Raw genomic sequence first — 21,307 nt, 5'->3', positions numbered from 1 at the left:
TTTAATTAAAAATTATGATTTAAATAAATACTTTTATCTGCAGGTATTGATGCACTTAAACAGTGATGGGAGCTGACTAATCAATAAACTAATGACTATCTTTGACAATTGACCATCATTATTTAACTGGCACTGCAGATATTAACCAGTTATGCAGACCATTCACATGCATGCACATCCTACTATGCACATACAGTAATGTATAATGCATTACAATGTAGAAGGATAGTTGGTAGAAGTATGTTTGTTTTGTTAAGATGACAAGCTTTTCTTAAGCACATAAACAGTACTTCCCTTTCTCAAATCGTCTCACCCCTTCACAGTCGTGAACATGCTCTAAAAAAAAAAAAATCAACACTTGTTTCACTTTATTACTCAGTGTTAAAACTGCACATTAACAATGTGATATAAATATATATTGCGCAAAGAGGGGAAGAAGTACAAAAGAAGAAGGAAGAGTCAGTTCAGAGCAGAGAGACCACTGTGGAGAGAAGAGAGCAGCAAAAGCGGTAAAACACAACATATACATTATTTTTAAAATATCTTTTTACAAGTAATTTTTCCCTTAAATTCCTTTAAGAATTCCTTGCTTGTTAATTAAAGTGTGCATTTAATTAGGATTGGGGTAGGGGAGATTTTCAAGTAGAACTGCTACAGTTAGTACTTAGCAGCTATATGGAACATATATTACAAAGTGCTTTATAAATACAACTCAAGGGACTCACAACTCACAACCTTGAGGAAGATCAAACCGTGTTTATTATTGTGATGAAAGAAAAGGTGAGCGTGCAAGATCCTGTAATTAAATCTGTCCTGTCAGTGTTTCTTGTTGAGTTTCATCAACTGAAACATTTTCATTTTTCCAATGTTTGTGCCTCTAAAAGGAAAAGAAACGGACTGTGCCAATCATTGAATCAGGATGCTTGTTCTCATCATGACGACTCTGCTCTTCTCTGTGGGACGCAGCAAGACTGACACAGGTATGCATCTTTACTATATTCTTGTTGTGATGCCAACATTAAAGATATAAATAAAATTGTTATCAATAATTTGCCATGATGAATATCCTCATTATAGTGTTCCTCTCAGCATCTACTGATTCCCTTGGAAAAGGATAAATAATGAATAATTAATATTTATTTAAAGTTTATTATATTTTAAATGAAAATATTTATTATGTAATTGACTCTTGTTTACCAACAATATTATGGATAAAGAAATATATTGATGCTAACTTCTGTTACGTTGTATGTTTACGCCGCTGACAACAGCAGTTAAAAAGGCAGTAGTAGTAGTCTGTCATAATTTATTAAATATGGTGTATTGTCAAAATGTAAATATCCTCTGTCCCTTTTTTTTTTTCACTGTTTACATTTAACAGGTGCATCAGTGTGGGGAACACCATTCTGTGATAATAGATTCTGTATCACTCTTAGTGAAGGAGAAATAAGAGCAGAGGCTGGACTCTGTGTTGTGATACCGTGTTCTTTCACCACCAGTTATTACTTTACACCCCAAAATATAGTTTGGTACAAATGTGAACCATCCAAACAAAAATGTAGCAAGAACAACAACAAAACTCAGTCTGGGTTCAAAGGACCAGTGTCACTGCTGGAGCCTGATGTGAGTCGGAGGAACTGCAGCATCATCGTCAATGACCTCACTGAATCAGACTCTGGATCATATCAGCTCAGAGTTAATGGTTACCTGAATGGGAGGAAAGATGGATTTACATTCTCTCCAAGAACAACTGTCTCTGTTAAAGGTATGTAGAGCAACAACTAAAAATTCAGTTAAGATGTTCATTGTGCTTATGAACTGCACCAACATCTTTGGTGTATTTATTTACTTTGACAAAGTATCATCATCATGATCATGTCATTACTTCAGCCCAAATTTAAATGAGCGATGACCTGTAGTCTGCTTCCCTAATTCCACTCATGGACTGCTCTCCCTTTAGGTCTGACCCAGAAGCCCACAGTGATGATTCCTCCTCTGACAGAGGGACAGCAGAGCACACTGAGCTGCACTGCTCCTGGTCTCTGCTCTGGATCTGTTCCTGAAATCAGCTGGACGTGGAGAGGAGCAGGAGAGAAGGACTCTCACATCACAGGAAACATCACTGCTTCCAGGACTGAGAATCTGACTGCTGTCACTCAGAGACACAGCTCAACCCTGACCTTTAACTCTTCAGCTGAACACCACGGCACCAATGTCAGCTGTAAGGTCAGCTTCACCAACAACATCACTACAGAGGAGACTGTCACTCTGAATGTGACCTGTAAGTAAAACATACTGTACTTTATTTTCACTTTTACAATTTTCAAAATTAATTAAACTGCTTTGTTTTCTTTTTGCCATGGCTATATGATGCTAACTGCAGAATAGATTCAAGGACTTTGCACGCCGATGGCCTCCAAAATTTATATTTATTCTACAAATCTTTGAGTTAACGTGCTAAACGTGAGTTGAAATTTGCACCGCAGCGCCGCCATGCCTTGATGCTCATGACAAGAATAGCATGTATAGTTATCTTTATTGAAGTGAATTAGGCTCAAATTGCAGACATGCATGAATGAATAAATGATATTTTTGCAATATTACACATAATAATCCACAATGATCACATTACACAAAACTGAAATTGCATGTCAAAATGACACATTGTCCATATTTTTAGAGACCCCCCAAGATTTCAGAAATCACGTTTTCAGGGGAGCCCATGTCTTATAAAGGGTAGCCTTTATAAGATAAGATACTTTATGGTATCTTAACTTCAAATAACTTGTTTAAAATGTTCTTCACATTTCACACCATCAGCATTTAGTTGGGATGTTGGGATTCTGCTTGTGTGTTTACAGGGTTTTCAACGGTCTTAAAAAACTCTGGATGTGAGGTTCAGTCGGAGGTTCTGACCTGTGTGTGCATCAGTGAAGGGTTTCCTTTACCCACCATCACATGGCCGCTGTTGAAGAACCATGCTGAGTACTCTGTCATCACCACGGTGTCACACCACACAGTCAACAGCACCGTCACCCTAACTGTAAAAGACCACAGCAACACTTCTGTTGAGTGTGTCAGCAGCAATCAAAATGGAGAAGTAAAAGCAAACCTCATCATCCAATTAGAGATGTCAGAACAACCGGGTACGTGATTATAACCACAGCACTTGAGCTACTGTAGACCTCTAGTTTATATCATCTTTAGTACCTCATTTCTTCTTGTGGCCTTTGTGCTATGCACTATACAGGCTTTACCCTATTATACTTCATCGACAGGAATCAATAGGTCAAACTGCAAACAGCCACTCACAAATAGTCTATAAACAAAGCTTCAGGCTGTGTTACAGATTTAACATGAACAATGGTTAAAGTTACTCAGGCTACCGAAGAATACCATAATTCCTCTATTTAATTAGGCCTAAGCAACGCACCCCAAGCTTCCATCCTTAACAAACAACCATGTATATGGGCTCTTCCAATTTAACGGGAGAGAGGAGCATGAGGGGTTAGGATCGTAACCATTGTATTTATTATTCAGACTCATACCTATATAAAACTGCATTTTTTGTAGCACTTCTAAAATAACAAGATAATACCTCAAGAATATTTTTCATGTTGTATTTGAACTACACTAACCTCCATGTATGTATATGACAGATATTCCCACACTTTATGTATATGGTCTATAATATTGTATATATTGTAATGGATGTAAGGACTTGGTCTTCCATATTTTCTAAATTACTTAAATGTATTCTGTCATACATTTAATTTGAAAAAAGTCTTTTATCGGTTTCGAACCCATAACCGCCTCTGACGAGCTGTTATAACCTCCATCTTCAGCCAGAGAGGACATTATTTCTTCAGCTTCTTGTGTTGTCACCCTGGTGGGAGGTATGCAATTTCTTAGTAAAACCAAAATTAATTAAACTGCTTTGTTTTCTTTTTGCCATGGCTATATGATGCTAACTGCAGAATAGATTTCAAGGACTTTGCACGCCGATGGAATGAAAATATGATGAAATATTGAAATATTACACATAATAATCCACGATGATCACATTACACAAAACTGAAATTGCACGTCAAAATGACACATTGTCAATATTTTTAGAGACCCCCCAAGATTTCAGAAATCATGTTTTCAGGGGAGCCCAGGTCTTATAAAGGGGAGCCGAGCTCCCCCTAGCTCCTCCGTAGTTTGCACCCTGGTCACACCACACAGTCAACAGCTCCGTCACCATTACTGTAAAAGATAGCAACACTGTTGTTGAGTGTGTCAGCAGCAATGATATTTGGGAAGCAAAAGAAAACCTCAACATCATAACTTCAGAGAGGCGAGAAGGTGAACACACACATAACCAATCACTAATATCAATAAGAATGTATTGATAACATAATGTGCGTTGGCATTAAAGGAGCAATTTGTTGAGCTGATTAATGAAAATATACATTATGCTGGAAAAACAAATCTGATCCAATAGAGTACATTTGAACATTCTTGAATCATTTCAACGGAGGTTTTATATAATTTTTTATATCACTAATTAACAGGTTTGTAAATTGGTTTTGTGTACATTACACCATGGACATTTAGAGTACAGTATTAATATAACACTTGAAACTTGTATTCAAATTACATTATGTCATTTCTAAAAGCAGATGGACCCAGTGCATGGGCTGTCGTTGCTGTTGTATCTCTCATTGTGAATGTCATCTCCATTATCCTCTTGATGTTGCTGTGGTATGTTACTAAATTACTTCATCATTTCATGCTCTGTAGGCTCTGTTATTGCAATGGAGACTTTTACATCATGTCTCTCTTTTTCTTTTTGCCACAGGAACACACGAAAAAAGGTGAAACCAAATCAAGAGGACAGGACTTACATGTCATTGCGGAAAACCGACCTATCACCAGAGTATGATGTCATTGCCCAACCTCCTAACTAACTAGTGTCAGTTTCCAGTAAGTGCTGTAGAAGATGGTACTGCCATACTTTATTCAACATGTGTTAGATTTTCTCAATGTTACCTTTCTAAGAGTTATTTCAAATATAACTGTAAATTATATTTTGCTTTATAAAGTATTATTCAGCTTACATTTCATGAACCTTTATAAGTCCAATAAGCACGTCTTATTTTGCAATGTCCTGTTTAAATTGCACACCTGTCACGGCTCGTAGGCCTCAAGACCTATTAAAGCGTAACTCTTGCCAAAATGCAACCTATGGTCTTTGTGAATGTACCTGAGTCAAACTTTCGTTTAAAAGCAGGACGGAATTACCATTATTTTTGGTCAAATGGCCTTTCGAATGGGAGTACTAGGGGCACTTTTATGCTAAAAAATTTAAAACACTCCATTATGAATTAAAATGCAAATCAAAAAAGTTATTCTTAAGGTATTTCCATAATGAATAAATAATCATTTTCAACTTCACACAATGTTGAAATGTTGTATTCTCTGTTGATGAATGAAGGATTCATAAATGTTGTCAGTGGTAGGGCATCATGCTAGACCTGCAACTTAGACTTGTTCTTCAAAACATAATTTGTTACAGTACCACTCCTTTTAAAACACTGTTGCAGGTGTGAACCTGACTTAGAGAGAAATCAATTTGCTATATATATATATATATTGTTGTTTTTGTGATTAGGCAGTGTCTGTCACCTGTCTGTTACAACACAGCATTTCCAACTACTCTCTGCAATGTTTAGTTTATGCTGTTGGTGTGTAATATGCACACATATGTTAGTTGATTATGACTGAATTGTTGACAGTCATTTACTAGCAGCGCAAAGTGTGAAGTATGTGGACTGTAGTGACGCCATACTTTGCTAAGAACAGTACAGATATTACACACACACACACACACACACACACACACACACACACCTTTTTCAAGAGGTTTCACTTTATGCCACATTCAAGGAGAACGTGAACATAATAACAACTACAACAGAAAAGGAAAGTTACAAAAATAGTTTTCTTTCATTCTCAATAAAATATGATACATGATACAATGCGATATTATGTATACATGTCACATGATTCATGTCAGTGTCAGTCTCAGGAGAGAAGAAATAATATCATGCACTAAGCAGAGACACTTTCAGGACAGGGGCCTGTTATGGAAGTTTCCTTTGCAGCAGGGGGGGAAATTTCAGAGTTTAGTAAATTGAAACAAATAAGACTGAGACTAAAACCAAGTTGGGTTTTTGTATTTTATTAAAAAAGATATATTTGCAAATAGGATCAACATGATTTCACAAAATGCCGCAGCCCAGTGTGGAGTCAGTTTCTCAAATGAGTGCACAAGAACACAAGGCTTATATGCATCTTCAGAGTGACAAAACACACGCACTTGGATTATTATGACGCTACAATTTTGACAGGCAATCTGATACACATGAAGACAATCAGATGAATACAAGAGACATCTCGGAGCCATCTCACCTCCTCCTCCCTGTACGACTGTCAACCCCCCAGTTACAGCTAAACTGGCATGAGAAAACTAGAGATAGTTTTAGGGTGACGTTGTACCATTATCGGTTCAGGCTCACATAATGTTCCAGACTGGATGTCTCACAAAGTTAGAATCAAAATCTGCATGTGGGAATGAGATAGACTCTTTCAGCATTTGTGAGAGCAGTAAAGTAGAAATAAAACATAAAAATATAAGGAATTGTGCTTAAATGTAATTTTGCCATTACAGGCCCTCCTGGAATATTGCAGAGATTATAGATATTTATTGTATCAGAGCTTGTGTTAAACTGTTATAACTATGTTGATCTATGAAGCATCTTTCCAGAACAGATTTGGACAAACTGCTTCACAGTAAAAGTAGATTAGATAGATTAGATTAGCCTGCTGGGTAATGTGGTAACCAAATTTAACTATGCAACTATGGAAAAACTGAATGTGCAACATCCTGTATGAAGTTATGTGATGTCAACTGTGGAGGACCTTTTGTTCAGTTTCATCAACTGAACTTTGCAACACTGCATTTTTACTGCACTTTTAGTGTAAAGTTTGTCCTGTGGAGTTAATGACATCACATCTGGATGTTTGTTCTCATCTGAGGCAACACTTACTCTTCTCTGTGAGAAGCAGCAATTCTGACGCAGATATGCATGTGCAATGTTGGTATGATGACAGAATAAAGATAATCATTAACAAAATAGTTAGCCTATCAATTGTTTGCATCATACATATCCTTCCCGGGGTGCTTCTAAATTACATTATTAAGTTCTCCCACCATGGATTTTGCTGCAAACAGATGGGATACCCTAAATAGTGCAAACATACAAAAAATATATGCCTTTTCTGTATTTGGTTATGTTTTCTTTCTAAAAATGCTGCATGTGTTGTCAAAAATGGTGAAGATGTTTTCTTAATTCTAAGCTGCAGTGCGTTGAACTCAGTAAGCACAGGTATGGATGTTAAAGCGATACTATGCAGTTTTGGCCATTTATTTCGCTTTTTGCTCGCAGGTTTCTCAGGCGCTAGGGGGGAGCGAGACTACCACCATTCAACTCGAAAAAAGTCCTATAACCATTCCAATGACTCCAAAGCTGTTCAGTTAAGGTAAATTAAGCTAAAAAAAACTGCATATGTGTGTGAATGTTTATCTAATGAGCAGGTGGCACCTTGTACGGAAGCCTCGGACACAGTGTGTGAATGGTGAATGGTTCCTGTACTATGTAAAAGCGCTTTGAGTAGACGTTAAGACTAGAAGAGCGCTATATAAATACAGTCCATTTACATTTACATTTATGTTATTGGTGCAAGTCTCTTTCGGATTTTACCACAGACATAAAACGGATTTTATTCTTCGGATATGGGGAAGTGATAGTTTAGCGATACTTGAAAACTGAATTTAGGGCTTAGTTGATGTTGTGATAAAGGTCTGAAACAACATCCAAAACACAAGATTCACTCTGGATTTTCTTTCACATGAGAAATACCTCTTCTTCTACTAAAGAAAAATAAATACTAATGTAACAAACTACACAGAACTACCTATGGAGCCTTGTGGAGAAAACACACCACCAATCTTAGTGCAACCTAATGTTTATCCATAGTTTGGCAGAAATACTTTGTTTGGAAATGATGAATAGAGAGCAGAAAAAAAGTGTGCAGCATTCAAATGTTGATTTAGAATTTGGTTGTCAAAGTTATGAATGAAGCTTTGACCTATTCAGCACAGCCCTAGTCAACATGCAGGCATACAGTAAATTATTGGGACCAAAGAGTTACCCATGTTTTTTAGTAAAATAGTTAGAATCCACCACATTAAAGTGCAAACAGGAAGTACATACTGAGAATGATACCAAGATCACAGTCGTGCCATATAAAGCAATGTTTAAATGAATAAACAGTTTGTTGAGAACAGTGCCTACAGATATTGCACAATATCAACTAGAAAGAAGTCCCAGAAAAAAACAAATATGCAGAAGTGCTTCTGCAGAGGCTGCATTCAGCTGAAATGGGGAAGTAGCGAAAGCAGTTTTCTAGTTGAATCTTTTGGGTCTTAGTGTACTGCCATAACTCAACTCTCTGCACATATTAGCTTATAATACAGACCATTACAGCTGTAGGCTATGTGTTATGTATATAACATACAGTACGTTGTTCCATATTAATACTTGAAAAGTCACATAAAAAGCACATGAGAAGTGTTTAGTGCTTGTACTGGGTTGCCGGTTTCTCAAGATATGAGGATTCCTTCAGAACCCCCACACCCCCCTACACACACACACACACACACACACACACACACACACATTATTTCCCTTATTCAAAAACTTTCACATTACTTCACAGTCATGGATAGGATCAAAAACCTAAACCAACAAACAAACAAATTCTTTTCATCATTCAATGTTAAGGGCGCAACTTTGTAATTAGATACAGTATATGACACACATGCTGTGATATTATGAGTTTATGAATTCATAAAAGCCTGTCAGTCTCACGAGAGGAGAAATGTTGCTGAGCGATGTGTGGGGAAACATCCTGAAACCTTATTGTTGCACAAAAAGGGAAGAAATAGAAAAGTGAGGAGAGGAAGAGGCAGTTCAGAGCAGAAACCCTCGGCCGAAACCACTGTGGAGAGAAGAGAGCTGGAGAGCGAGATAGAGAGGTAAAACGCAACATTTATATTTATGTTTAAAATGTCTTTTTGGACTGTAATTAGAAGTTGTTGACTGATTAATTGTTCCCTAACTAATTATTATTTTTTTTTTAAATAGACAGATTTTTTTATTGATCCCAAAAAAATGGGAAATAATGGTGTTGCAGCAGCAAAAATATCAGACACACAGCACACATACAGACTATACATTAAATAATAGGAAACAATATACATTAAATAATAATTGAATACTACACAAGCAATATTTAAAATATATACAAAGGTGTAAAGGTGGATTGTGTTGGAATAAGAGTGATGATTAATTTGTTTGTATTTGTTGCAGTTGGTGCATTCAGTAAATTATTCTGGGTGCCCAAAGCTGCAGTTAACAGTAAAGATTATCATAGGAAAAATTCACTTGGAGTATGTAGGACATTTTGAGAACAATTATTGTTACAAAGAGCTTTACCGTAACAAATGTCAGGGCAGTCACACCCCTGGGTAAACAAGTTTAATCTCGCAACTACGGAATAACTGAACTTGCAAGATCCTGTTTTAAGATCTGTGATGTCAGCTGTGGAGCTTCTTGTGCTTCAGTCTCTGTGTTTACTGCATTTTCAGTGTATGATTTGTCTTGTGGAGGGAGACACTGACTGACTCAATCATCAAATCAGGATGTTTGTTCTCATCTGGGCGACTCTGCTCTTCTCTGTCAGAGACACAGGTATGTATCTTTATTATAATCTTGGTATGATGACAACATTAAAGAACCAGATAAAAATATTTAGCCATGATAACATCCTTTTTATAAATGTTTTCATGACATACTTCCAAATTACAAGTATTTAGTTTTTCCTACCAGCTCATTATTAGCACTCCTCGCAGCATCCATTAACTTGGAAACACAGTAGTAGTCTTTCTTTATAATTCATCAAATATTATGGTGCATTGTCAAAATCTAAATATCCCCTGTCACTTTTTTTAACAGGTGCATCAGTGGGGGGAACACCATTCTGTGATAATAGATTCTGTATCACTCTTAGTGGAGAAATAACAGCAGAGGCTGGACTCTGTGTTGTGATACCGTGTTCTTTCACCACCAGTTATTACTTTACACCCCAAAATATAGTTTGGTACAAATGTGAACCATCCAAACAAAAATGTAGTGATCCAGACATCATATTCCACACTAACAAGAACAACAACAAAACTCAGTCTGGGTTCAAAGGACGAGTGTCACTGTTGGAGCCTGATGTGAGTCGGAGGAACTGCAGCATCATCGTCAATGACCTCACTGAGTCAGACTCTGGATCATATCAGCTCAGAGTTAATGGTTACCTGAATGGGAGGAAAGATGGATTTACATTCTCTCCAAGAACAACTGTCTCTGTTAAAGGTATGAAGAGCTACAACAAATATAAAAAACATTGATGATGTTCATTTTTTGCTTATGAACTGCACCGTAATTATTGGTGTAATTACAGTCTTAATGGAGCATGAAGTAATGTTTGGCATGTGTCGACCTCTTAGGGCAACCAGTAGGAAGTGCAGCAGTTCTTGATTTAACTGTTTCTTATTGCTCCATTGAAATGTTTAACAAATATTCTGATTATTTTAGCCCAAATACTCATCATGCACAGTACACTGTGCAGACTAGAGTACAGTATGTGTGGTGCTTCCCAGTGTACTGTAAACATTAAATGAAGAAAAAAAAATGCACACTAATATGACAAAACGTTATTCTATTCCTTCCTAGTAACTGGATAAGTTCTTGATTTAACTGTTAATTATTCCCCCTCTCAGTGGTGGAGGAAGTATTCAGATCCTTTACTTAAGTAAATGTACTAATACCACACTGTTGAAAATACTCTGTTGCAAGTAAAAGTCCTGCATTGAAAATGTTACTTCTGTAAAAGTATGTAAGTATTATCAGGAAAATATACTTAAAGTATTAAAAGTAAAAGTACTCAATAAAAAAAACAACTTACATTTTAGAAAGTTTTTTACTAAAGCTTTCAGATTAATGTAGTGGAGTAAAAAGTACAATATTTCTCTGTGAGATGTTGTGGAGTAGAAGTAGAAAGTGGCATGAAAAGAAAAGACTCAAGTAAAGTGCAAGGATCTCAAATTTGCAGTTAAGTACAGTACTTGAGAAAATGTACTTAGTTACATTCCACCACTGCCCCCACTGAATTGTTTAACAAATAATATGATTATTTTAGCCCAAATTTAAGTTGATAATGACCTCCAGGCTGCTCTCCTGATTCCACTCATGGACTGCTCTCCCTTTAGGTCTGACCCAGAAGCCCACAGTGATGATTCCTCCTCTGACAGAGGGACAGCAGAGCACACTGAGCTGCATTGCTCCTGGTCTCTGCTCTGGATCTGTTCCAGAAATCAGCTGGACGTGGAGAGGAGCAGGAGAGAAGGACTCTCACATCACAGGAAACATCACTGCTTTCAGGACTGAGAATCTGACTGCTGTCACTCAGAGACACAGCTCAACCCTGACCTTTAACTCTTCAGCTGAACACCACGGCACCAATGTCAGCTGTAAGGTCAGCTTCACCAACAACATCACTACAGAGGAGACTGTCACTCTGAATGTGGCCTGTAAGTAAAACATGCTGTACTTTATTCTCACTTCATCTAAAATGTTTGTTTGGAGAAATGTGTGCTCACATGTAATTTCTGATGTTTTTTTCTAAACTGTGGAGGATTTAACAGCATGATCTTACAGGAAGGTTTGGAATTTAGGGGCGCTAAACTCTAATTTTGTCTCATAGATGTAAAGGAAGTTACAGTCACTGGGAATACAAGTGTGAAGGAGGGTGAGACTCTGATTCTGAGATGCAGTGTTGAAAGTTTCCCTCCATCTCTCATCAAGTGGTATACATCTTCTGACAGAAACATGCAAAACGGAACAGAAACAAACCTGCAAAACGACATTTTAACTGACCTGCAAAACAAAACTAAAACCTTCCTGCAGGAAAACAATAAAATGGAGACTTTGGTCATCTCTAACATGACAACTACAAATTCTGGACCGTACTTCTGCATTGCTAATCATCTGAACAACACCCTGGTGAAAAAAGTTGATGTAACAGTGATATGTAAGTAAACTGAACAACTGTACATTTCCTGTAGTATTTTACTCTTTCTTCTAACTAGGGAACTGAACCTCTTAACTCTGTTTAGAGCAGAGAACAACTTTAAATAGCTGTCCAAACTCATCCTGAATAACTTTCACAGCTCTGCACCAGGGGCGTTTCTAGGACTTGAGGAGGTTCAGGGCTTAGCCCGGACCCATTTCAATAAACTGAATGCAGTGCAAAACGACGATTGGCTTGCCCAGCTTGTTAATAGCCAGTGTATGTTCATTTTAGCTGGCCAGTTTGTAGATGTAATTTGTATTTCAGGTTTGTGTGGTGGTGACGAATACAGCATGGTCAGACCCCGCACGTAGCTGCCCGTTCTATTCGCCTCAGAAAAATAAACTGGACAAAGTCACAGTTCTACCATGAGTTTAAAAAAAAAAAAAAAAAAAATGTAAGAACTGCGAATGCGTTGGAAAACAATTTCGTTCTTTATTTAGATGTGCCATTCTGGGGCTTTTTTTAAAATTATATTATACTTATTTTTGTAAAAAAGAAAAAAGAAAACAAAAAAAAGAGCGTGAGAGAGGCTATTCATAAAACATTCGGGGCTGTAGCCCCGGCAAAATCGGCCAACACCACCTCTGCTCTGCACTTTTTTAGTTAATAATGTAAATACATTTTAACAAGTCCTTGGACATATAGATGCATTGGGAATGTGTGCAGGTAGTTCTTAACCTCACTAGAAGCACATGTTTTAAATAATTAAAGAATTTTGCGCTACACTAACCTGCATGCATGTATATATTGACAGATATTCCCACACTTTATGTATATGGTCTATAATATTGTATAATCTATGTAAGGACTTGGTCTTCCAAATTTTCTAAATTACTTAAATGTATTCTGTCATACATATAATTTGAAAAAAAACTTTTATCGGTTTCTGAACCCTTTAAGGTATTTTAACTTCAAATAACTTGTTTACAATGTTCTTCACAGATAAGAGGAGATGTGTAATCACTGGGGACACAACTGTTAAGGAGGGAGATGCTTTGAATCTGACCTGCAGTGTTGAAAGTTTCCCTCCGTCTCACATCACATGGACTGTACTGGGTTCCAACACAAACCTACACATTGGACCTGATACTCACTTGCAGAACAACACTGGCTCAGCCACACTCGTCATCCCTAACGTGACGGCGGAACATTCTGGACAGTACATCTGTACAGCACAACACCTGAACACAACTGTGGCTACATTTGCTGACGTAACTGTGACTTGTAAGTAGACTCTACTAATCTTTCTGAAACAAAAATGTACATTCACATTTCACACCATCAGCATTTAGTTGGGATGTTGGGATTCTGCTTGTGTGTTTACAGGGTTTTCAACGGTCTTAAAAAACTCTGGATGTAAGGTTCAGTCGGAGGTTCTGACCTGTGAGTGCATCAGTGAAGGGTTTCCTTTACCCACCATCACATGGCCGCTGTTGAAGAACCATGCTGAGTACTCTGTCATCACCACGGTGTCACACCACACAGTCAACAGCACCGTCACCCTAACTGTAAAAGACCACAGCAACACTTCTGTTGAGTGTGTCAGCAGCAATCAAAATGGGGAAGTAAAAGCAAACCTCATCATCCAATTAGAGATGTCAGAACAACCGGGTACGTGATTATAACCACAGCACTTGAGCTACTGTAGACCTCTAGTTTATATCATCTTTAGTACCTCATTTCTTCTTGTTGACCTTTTGTATTTGAACAACCATTGAGCAAGATGTTGAAGAAATGAACTATAGCATGTATGTTAGCGTTCAGAGCAACATAGTCAAACATGTTTTTCTTTTGTTTCTCTGGTTTGCAGCTAAATCCAAAGAGGTATTAAACATTGTTTCATGGCTGGAGGTCATCATCGCCTTTTTGATTGGGGTATTTCTTTCAACGGTCCTTTGGTGTTTGGCAAAAAAATGCCACAGGTACACCATTAAATCCAATAATTAATTCCTGGTTTTGTTTGTGGATTAACTTCATAAATAAATGTAAATAATTTTTATTTTTTATTTTTTTCTCCAGAAAAAAACAAAAGAGCTTTGGTAATCTGGATGAGACTCTGGAGATGGTGACCAGTCAAGAGGATCCACTGGTATAGACATTTTTATTCAGCTATGTATATATATATATATATATATATATATATATATATATATACATATATACATATATATATTAGGGCTGTCAATCGATTAAAAAAAATTAACTAATTAATTGCACAATTTGCTGTAATTAATCGCGATTAATCGCTTTATTTAAATTGAGACTGAAGCTTATAATAATGGATATTTAAATGCTAAATCACTTAACTTTGCAAATATGAAGAAAAAAACAAACAAGGAAAGGTTCTGCTAAGTTCAGAATGTTTAATATCTTTCAGAACAACAGCAGCAACAATTTGGCTTATTTAGTCCTGCTGAAGGCTGCTGAAACAGCTAGAAACTGTCTGACTTGAGAGCAGATTTTTATCACCGTCCCCGGCTGCTGTCGCCTGCTCTCGTCTACTTTACAGGCGAGGCGCAGTTCATCTCCAACGAGCCGAGAGTTCAGTCGGCGGCAGGGCAGTCGGGACTCACCCGGAAATGGCGAGCAGGATGAGGTGACTAGAGTCTCTCAAAATCTAACGAAAATCTTCTAAACGGACCTTTGTTGAGCTGAAATGAAGACAGATTCAGCAACTGCACGGCCTATTTCTCGCTTAAAATGTTTTCAGAAACATGTTTCAGTGAACTATTTTAGTACAATATGAGATCGTATTCTGAACGGCCACCATGACAGTCTGGCTTTGGATTTCCGGAGAAAACAAACCCATGTGACGCGTTCGTCCAATCAGCTGCCGGTTTTCATTACTTGGGCAACAATACAGAGTAGCGCCGCCTGCTGTTATGGAGGCGTATTACGTTTATCAGCCACCACATGAAGTAAACAAACACAGCTGCGTTAATTTCGTTAATTTTTTTAAACGAGTTAAATATTAAAAATTAACGTTAAAAATTAACATAAAAAATTAATTTTTGGCGTTAATTTTGACAGCCCTTATATATATATATATATATATATATATATATATATATATACATGTATACACACACACACACACACGCACACACACAGTTTTCTTCTGAATTGTCCCCAATATTAAATGTAATATTTTAGATGGGTGAGTGTGGCTTTCTTTGTTTAAAATGTTAAACAACAAATTTCTTGGAGATATAATCCCCCTCTCAACAAATGCATATATGGACATTACATTTTAGTTAATTCAACAATACAAAAAACCAGCACATACAGTAAGGAGGAGGTTGGGTTAGTCAAGGGAGCAGCAGCCTTCTAGATAGAAGTGTCAGATTTTAAAGGCTGCCTAATCCACCTGCATGAATGTGATTGGACGTTACTAGTCAGCTCGTAGCCAAGCAGCTGAAGAATATGAGCCACTGATGATGAAGCATGAATGAAGTAGCCATTGCCAGTCAACGCAAGCAAACACAACTGTGCAGTTCCTAAAATAACTCGATACTTGTCGAAAGTTGAGACTTGCAGACTTGAGATGCTGTATGTTCTATCAAAGTCAACACCGTGCCTGCTCTAATAGTCAGGCCCATTTTTGTCGCTTTGCAGTGCAGTTGTATGTACAGACTGATCTGTAAAACAGTAATCTTACAATGATGAAAGGAAACGCACAATGTGATGGATTACAGTATCTCCAACAAGTTGTGAAAGATTATGGTATGATTTAAAAACAAAAATGATTGGCATTAATGTGTATATATTCCAGATATAGATTTTACACACATTTTGATGCATGTTGTAGCTGCAGAATGAGTGGTATAATTTACACTTTACCTGACAGATAGCTGCTGGTCAAGCAGTGGAAGATGATCAGACCTACTACCAAGAGGCATCTGAAAGAGAAGAAGAAGCTGTGGCAGAAGAGCAAGCAGCCCCTGATCTCAATGGTGGACCACAAGATGTGGAGTACGCCAGCATTGATTTCTCCTTGTTGAAAACAAAGAATCCCAGGACGGCAGCAAAGAACCAAGAGAGCACGGAGACAGAGTACGCTGAAATTAAGAAAGAAGTAAAAGAGGAAATAGAAGACAATGGCGGAGAGGAAGGCGATGTGTTGGAAGGCAAAGATGAAGATCCAACGATCGGGGATGATGAGGAGATAGAACAGTTTGTTCCTGAAGAGGAGGAAGGGAGGACATGGCTGTGTACTCCAATGTGAAGGATATTATGGGTGAGATTTGAAGACACTTGCATCAAGTCTCTTTGCTCTCATCAGTTGTGATGGATTGATCTAATGGACTGATGATGGATTGTTATTGTGACAAATCAAGGTCCTGAAAGCGGTTTCTACCACAGAGGTGTGATATTCAAACGCCAAATTCAGCCTGTGGTAACTGGAAGTGACCAAGACACTTCACTCCTCTACCTGTTAGGGGCTGTGCAAATTCATTAATTCAATTAAGGGTGCACTGAAGTTAGACAGAATTTTTAGAAAGTGTTATTGTGTTAACTTTTTATCAACTTTCTAGATTAGTTTATATTTACTGAAGATAATTATGTGCCTTAAGTGTCCCTGTGGTCAGTCCAAATCCCTTCTGAATGGCCCACATTTCTCTGCCTCTGGCAACAATTTACCCTCACTTCCACCCTGTGCAAAGAAGAGGTGTCTCTTTTTAGCGTAGCTCAAGAGATGGTAACGTTGGTCTTGTCTGCTTTGACCATGTGGTTTAGACTGAAATACCTCAACAACTAGAGATTCCCATTAAAAGTTGTACTGAAATTCATGTTTCCCAGAGGATGTATTCCAATTACTTTGTTCATATTGTGACCTTTCCTGTAGCTCTGTCAGGCTTGCATGTGGTTTTGAGTGAAATGTCTAAGCAACTATTGGATTGATTGCCTTGACATCTGTGTAGCTGTAGTCTCTTAGTCTTGTTTCATTTTCATTGAGAGTGTCTGCAGTAAAGAAACTCAGAGGATATATTGACATGTTTTCAAGTCTATCTCAATACAGTACTCACATGCACATATGTATATTGAAAGAGTTAGATCCCTTCATAAAGCAATTCCAATGTGAAAGAAGGACAAAATCTACAGCCCAAAATGCATTCCAAATATCAACCAAAGTTAATATGAGGCTTTAGTACAACTGAGTTAGACAAATAAAGTGTGTATCTTCTTAATGGCAGACATTTTGATCAACATATGGGGATGTTAGTATTGTTTCAAGACAAATAAAAAAAAATATGGTCTCTTTAAAAATCTTTAGCATTGTTAAATTACAAATTACAAGTTGGTATGCCGTCTTTAGTTTTTTTATTTGATCTGCTTTTTTAAACCGATAAAACGCTTGGCCTGATTTGTCTCTATAGCCCTGTTAGTGTTCTTGTTTAAGAAGTCATAGACTACTTCCCTTTTTTAATGTGTTACAGGAATTAACTTGAATCACAGTACTAAGAATGAGCATTATCTGGCACATCTTTTTAACCAAAAGCCCACTTGCTTGTATTTAGAATGAAATCATTGAAATGTCAGTTAGAACAAAGCCTTTCATACTTTTAGTACACATTGCAATGTTTTCAGGTTCTATATTAAGTGTTCAATATGCAGGCATACAGTAACTGATAAGGACCAAATTGTTGACAGTTCCTTGCTAAAACAGATACTATTGCACCTAAAATGTCAACGGGAAGTTATTAGAGAATACAGTGATGCCTTATTAGGCGATATTTAAATGAATAATGACTTTTGCTAATCTTTTCTGAGAACACAACTTAAAGATGTTGCACAATAAACCATTAAAACAAAAAAACATAATGTTACAAATATAGACGTGCTTTCAAAAAGGCTGCATGCAGTTTGAATTAAGATCTAGGCAAGTATTTAATACACTTAAACAATGACTGGAGTTGTCTTTCTTTCATACATGAATAAACTAATGATTAAAATAATGACTAGCTTTGTCAACTTACCAGATATTAACCAGTTATACTATGCACATCATGTATTATTATTACAATGTAGAAGGATAGCTGGTAGATAGGATTGTTGGTTTGTTAAGATGACAACATTTTCTAAATGCACACATATATGGTACTTCCCCCTTCTTAAAGTGTCTCACCCCTTCACAGTCGTGAAGATGGTCTAAAAAAAAAAAAAAAGACTTCACGGTCAAAGTTGCACATTAACAACGTGATATATTTCATATACCTGTACATATATTTTAGAAATGTTAGCTCTGGCAGTCTAAGGAGAGCCAGCAGTGTAGAGAAACTTCCTGGAAACTTGCTGTCGCACAAAAAGGGAAGAAGTACAAAAGGAAGAGGAAGAGTCAGAGCAGAGACATTCAGCAGAGACCACTGTGAGAGAAGAGAGCAGCAGAACAAGACAAAAAGAGGTAATAAAACATTTACCTTGTTTTTAAAATATCCTTTTAGATGTATAATGTAAATGGGAGTAAATGTAATTTACTGTAATTTAATTCCTTGCTTGTAAACTAAGGTGTGCATTTAACTTAGATTTTGGGGGATTGTAGATAGAGCTGCTACAGATAAAGTTTATTTAGCAGTTTTATAGAAAAGATATTACAAAGTTCTTGGAAATAAAACATTTCGAGAGACTCACAAGAAGATGTTAGACACTTTTTTAGTTTGACTACAGAAAAGGTGATCATGAAACATCCTGTATTTAAATCTGTGCTGTCAACCACAAGGATGTTTCTTGTCCAGTTTCATAACCTGAACTATTTAAATGTTTATAATGTTTATACCTCTAAAAGGAATAGATGGACTGTGCCAATCATTGAATCAGGATGTTTGTTCTCATCTGGGCAACTCTACTCTTCTCTGTGACAGACACAGGTATGCATCTTTATTATAATCTTGTCATGATGCCAACATTAAACATACAGTATAAATAAAATTGTTAGCAATAATTTGCCATAATCAATGTCCTCATTATAGCTTTCCCCTTAGCATCTACTGACTCACTTGGAATCTGGGATAAATAGTAATAACTATAGTTATGTAATTGACTCTTGTTTACCAGCAATAGTATAAATGAAGAAAAACTGTTGATGTTTAACTTCTGTTGTATGTTGACGCTGCTGACAACAGCAGATATATAAAAAGACAGTAGTAGTCTTTCTTCATAATTTATTAATTATGGTGTATTGTCAAAATGTAAATATCCTTTCTTTCACTGTTTACTTTCAACAGGTGCATCAGTGTGGGGAACACCATTCTGTGATAATAGATTCTGTATCACTCTTAGTGAAGGAGAAATAACAACAGAGGCTGGACTCTGTGTTGTGATACCGTGTTCTTTCAACACCAGTGATAACTTTACAGCCAAACATATAGTTTGGTTCAAATGTGAACCATCCAAACCATCCAAACAAAAATGTGCTTATTCAGACATGATATTCCACACTAACAAGAACAACAACAAAACTCAGTCTGGGTTCAAAGGACGAGTTTTACTGTTGGAGCCTGATGCGAGTCGGAGGAACTGCAGCATCATCGTCAATGACCTCACTGAGTCAGACTCTGGATCATATCAGCTCAGAGTTAATGGTTACCTGAATGGGAGGACAAATGAATTTATATTATCTCCAAGACCAACTGTCTCTGTAAAAGGTATGAAGAGTTACAACTAATACAAATACAGTTAAGATCTTCATTGTGCTCATGAACTGCACCAACATATTTGGTGTATTTATCATCTTAATTGAACATAAAGTAATGTTTGGCATGTGTCGACCTCTTGAGGCAACTAGTAGGAACTGCAGCGGTTTCTGATTTAACTCCATTTTATTGCCCCATACTTTAACAAAGTATCATCATCATGATCATGTCATTACTTTAGGCCAAATTTAAATGAACGATGACCTGTAGTCTGCTTCCCTAATTCCACTCATGGACTGCTCTCCCTTTAGGTCTGACCCAGAAGCCCACAGTGATGATTCCTCCTCTGACAGAGGGACAGCAGAGCACACTGAGCTGCACTGCTCCTGGTCTCTGCTCTGGATCTGTTCCTGAAATCAGCTGGACGTGGAGAGGAGCAGGAGAGAAGGACTCTCACATCACAGGAAACATCACTGCTTTCAGGACTGAGAATCTGACTGCTGTCACTCAGAGACACAGCTCAACCCTGACCTTTAACTCTTCAGCTGAACACCACGGCACCAATGTCAGCTGTAAGGTCAGCTTCACCAACAACATCACTACAGAGGAGACTGTCACTCTGAATGTGGCCTGTGAGTAAATCATACTGTAGTGCACTCTGCACAATCTGATATCACCAAGTAATTAACAGTCCAGGATCAATGACAAAGTTGTTTGCCCTGGAATGTACTCTACTTACTGTGTTGAATTTTACAACATCAATTTTATTCTAGCAGGAAAATTTAGAAGAATTTAGAGGTGTTATAACATTGAATACAGTGGATTATTTTTGTCTCATAGATGTGAAAGAAGTTAAAATCACTGGGGATACAAGTGTGAAGGAGGGTGAGACTCTGAATCTGAGCTGTAGTGTTGAAAGTTTCCCTCCATCTCTCATCACCTGGACTAAACTCGGCTTTAACAGAACCCTGAACAATGACACTGGAACAGCCACACTTGTCATCCCCAACGTGACAGCAGAATATTTTGGACAGTACATATGTACAGCAAAACATCAGAACAACACCCTGATGAAAGAAGTAAACATAACAGTGATATGTAAGTACACAGTAAAACTGTTTTTACACAGAAGATTTGTCGTTGTATTTTTCATCATGGGGTAACTGAAACTTATACAGAGAACACCCTTTCCTAAATCTCCCTAAATGCATGCTGATTAATGTTCACATTTATTGTTAACTTTGCAAAATGTAGAAAATGCCTTCATAGCTCAATGTAGATATCCTGAAACAAAACAAAAAATGTTGTGTCCTATATTATTAGGATCTGCAGCCTTCCCTGTGTTCTTCCCTTGTTTCCCCTCCTGTTCTGTTTTCTGTCTTCTG

At 37.3% G+C, this 21,307-nt stretch overlaps 3 protein-coding genes and 1 long non-coding RNA gene across 4 annotated transcripts; all 4 read left to right on the top strand.

Annotated features, from left to right (window-relative positions):
* Positions 1-452: 452 nt before the first annotated feature.
* Positions 453-1,556, top strand: LOC114551710 (uncharacterized). The gene is made up of 3 exons (XR_003691985.1): positions 453-509; positions 885-980; positions 1,382-1,556. It is a non-coding gene; the product is annotated as an uncharacterized LOC114551710 (long non-coding RNA).
* A 20-nt stretch (positions 1,557-1,576) lies between these two features.
* Positions 1,577-5,265, top strand: LOC114551708 (neural cell adhesion molecule L1-like). Its single transcript, XM_028572674.1, has 6 exons — positions 1,577-1,765; positions 1,961-2,281; positions 2,862-3,146; positions 3,846-3,896; positions 4,665-4,746; positions 4,844-5,265. Exons 2-6 carry the CDS (start codon positions 1,984-1,986, stop codon positions 4,950-4,952), a joined length of 825 nt encoding a protein of 274 aa, XP_028428475.1. The 5' UTR covers positions 1,577-1,765; positions 1,961-1,983; the 3' UTR covers positions 4,953-5,265.
* A 3,780-nt stretch (positions 5,266-9,045) lies between these two features.
* LOC114551711 (sialic acid-binding Ig-like lectin 10) lies at positions 9,046-16,516 on the top strand. The gene is made up of 10 exons (XM_028572677.1): positions 9,046-9,145; positions 9,758-9,860; positions 10,125-10,532; positions 11,429-11,749; positions 11,923-12,249; positions 13,234-13,515; positions 13,618-13,902; positions 14,102-14,213; positions 14,311-14,380; positions 16,139-16,516. Exons 2-10 carry the CDS (start codon positions 9,812-9,814, stop codon positions 16,514-16,516), a joined length of 2,232 nt encoding a protein of 743 aa, XP_028428478.1. The 5' UTR covers positions 9,046-9,145; positions 9,758-9,811.
* A 3,713-nt stretch (positions 16,517-20,229) lies between these two features.
* LOC114551709 (sialic acid-binding Ig-like lectin 14) lies at positions 20,230-21,256 on the top strand. Its single transcript, XM_028572675.1, has 2 exons — positions 20,230-20,554; positions 20,763-21,256. The coding sequence occupies exons 1-2, from the start codon at positions 20,257-20,259 to the stop codon at positions 21,083-21,085; spliced, it is 621 nt and encodes a 206-aa protein (XP_028428476.1). The 5' UTR covers positions 20,230-20,256; the 3' UTR covers positions 21,086-21,256.
* The last annotated feature ends 51 nt before the right edge of the window (positions 21,257-21,307 follow it).

Source organism: Perca flavescens, unplaced genomic scaffold (genome assembly GCF_004354835.1).
Source record: "Perca flavescens isolate YP-PL-M2 unplaced genomic scaffold, PFLA_1.0 EPR50_1.1_unplaced_scaf_39, whole genome shotgun sequence".
NCBI classification, from domain to species: Eukaryota; Metazoa; Chordata; class Actinopteri; order Perciformes; family Percidae; genus Perca; species Perca flavescens.
The sequence above is the reverse complement of the archived record's forward strand: the minus strand, read 5'-3'. Positions and strand labels throughout refer to the sequence as shown.

Bases quoted from the DNA above. Each gene is read 5' to 3' on its own strand.
- LOC114551711 (XM_028572677.1), top strand. From the start codon at position 9,812: ATGTTTGTTCTCATCTGGGCGACTCTGCTCTTCTCTGTCAGAGACACA. The intron at 13,903-14,101 runs GTACGTGATTAT...TCTGGTTTGCAG, and splicing joins AGAGATGTCAGAACAACCGG to CTAAATCCAAAGAGGTATTA. The intron at 14,381-16,138 runs GTATAGACATTT...TTTACCTGACAG, and splicing joins CCAGTCAAGAGGATCCACTG to ATAGCTGCTGGTCAAGCAGT.
- LOC114551708 (XM_028572674.1), top strand. From the start codon at position 1,984: ATGATTCCTCCTCTGACAGAGGGACAGCAGAGCACACTGAGCTGCACT. The intron at 2,282-2,861 runs GTAAGTAAAACA...GTGTGTTTACAG, and splicing joins TGTCACTCTGAATGTGACCT to GGTTTTCAACGGTCTTAAAA. The intron at 4,747-4,843 runs GTATGTTACTAA...TTTTTGCCACAG, and splicing joins ATCCTCTTGATGTTGCTGTG to GAACACACGAAAAAAGGTGA.
- LOC114551709 (XM_028572675.1), top strand. From the start codon at position 20,257: ATGATTCCTCCTCTGACAGAGGGACAGCAGAGCACACTGAGCTGCACT. The intron at 20,555-20,762 runs GTGAGTAAATCA...TTTGTCTCATAG, and splicing joins TGTCACTCTGAATGTGGCCT to ATGTGAAAGAAGTTAAAATC.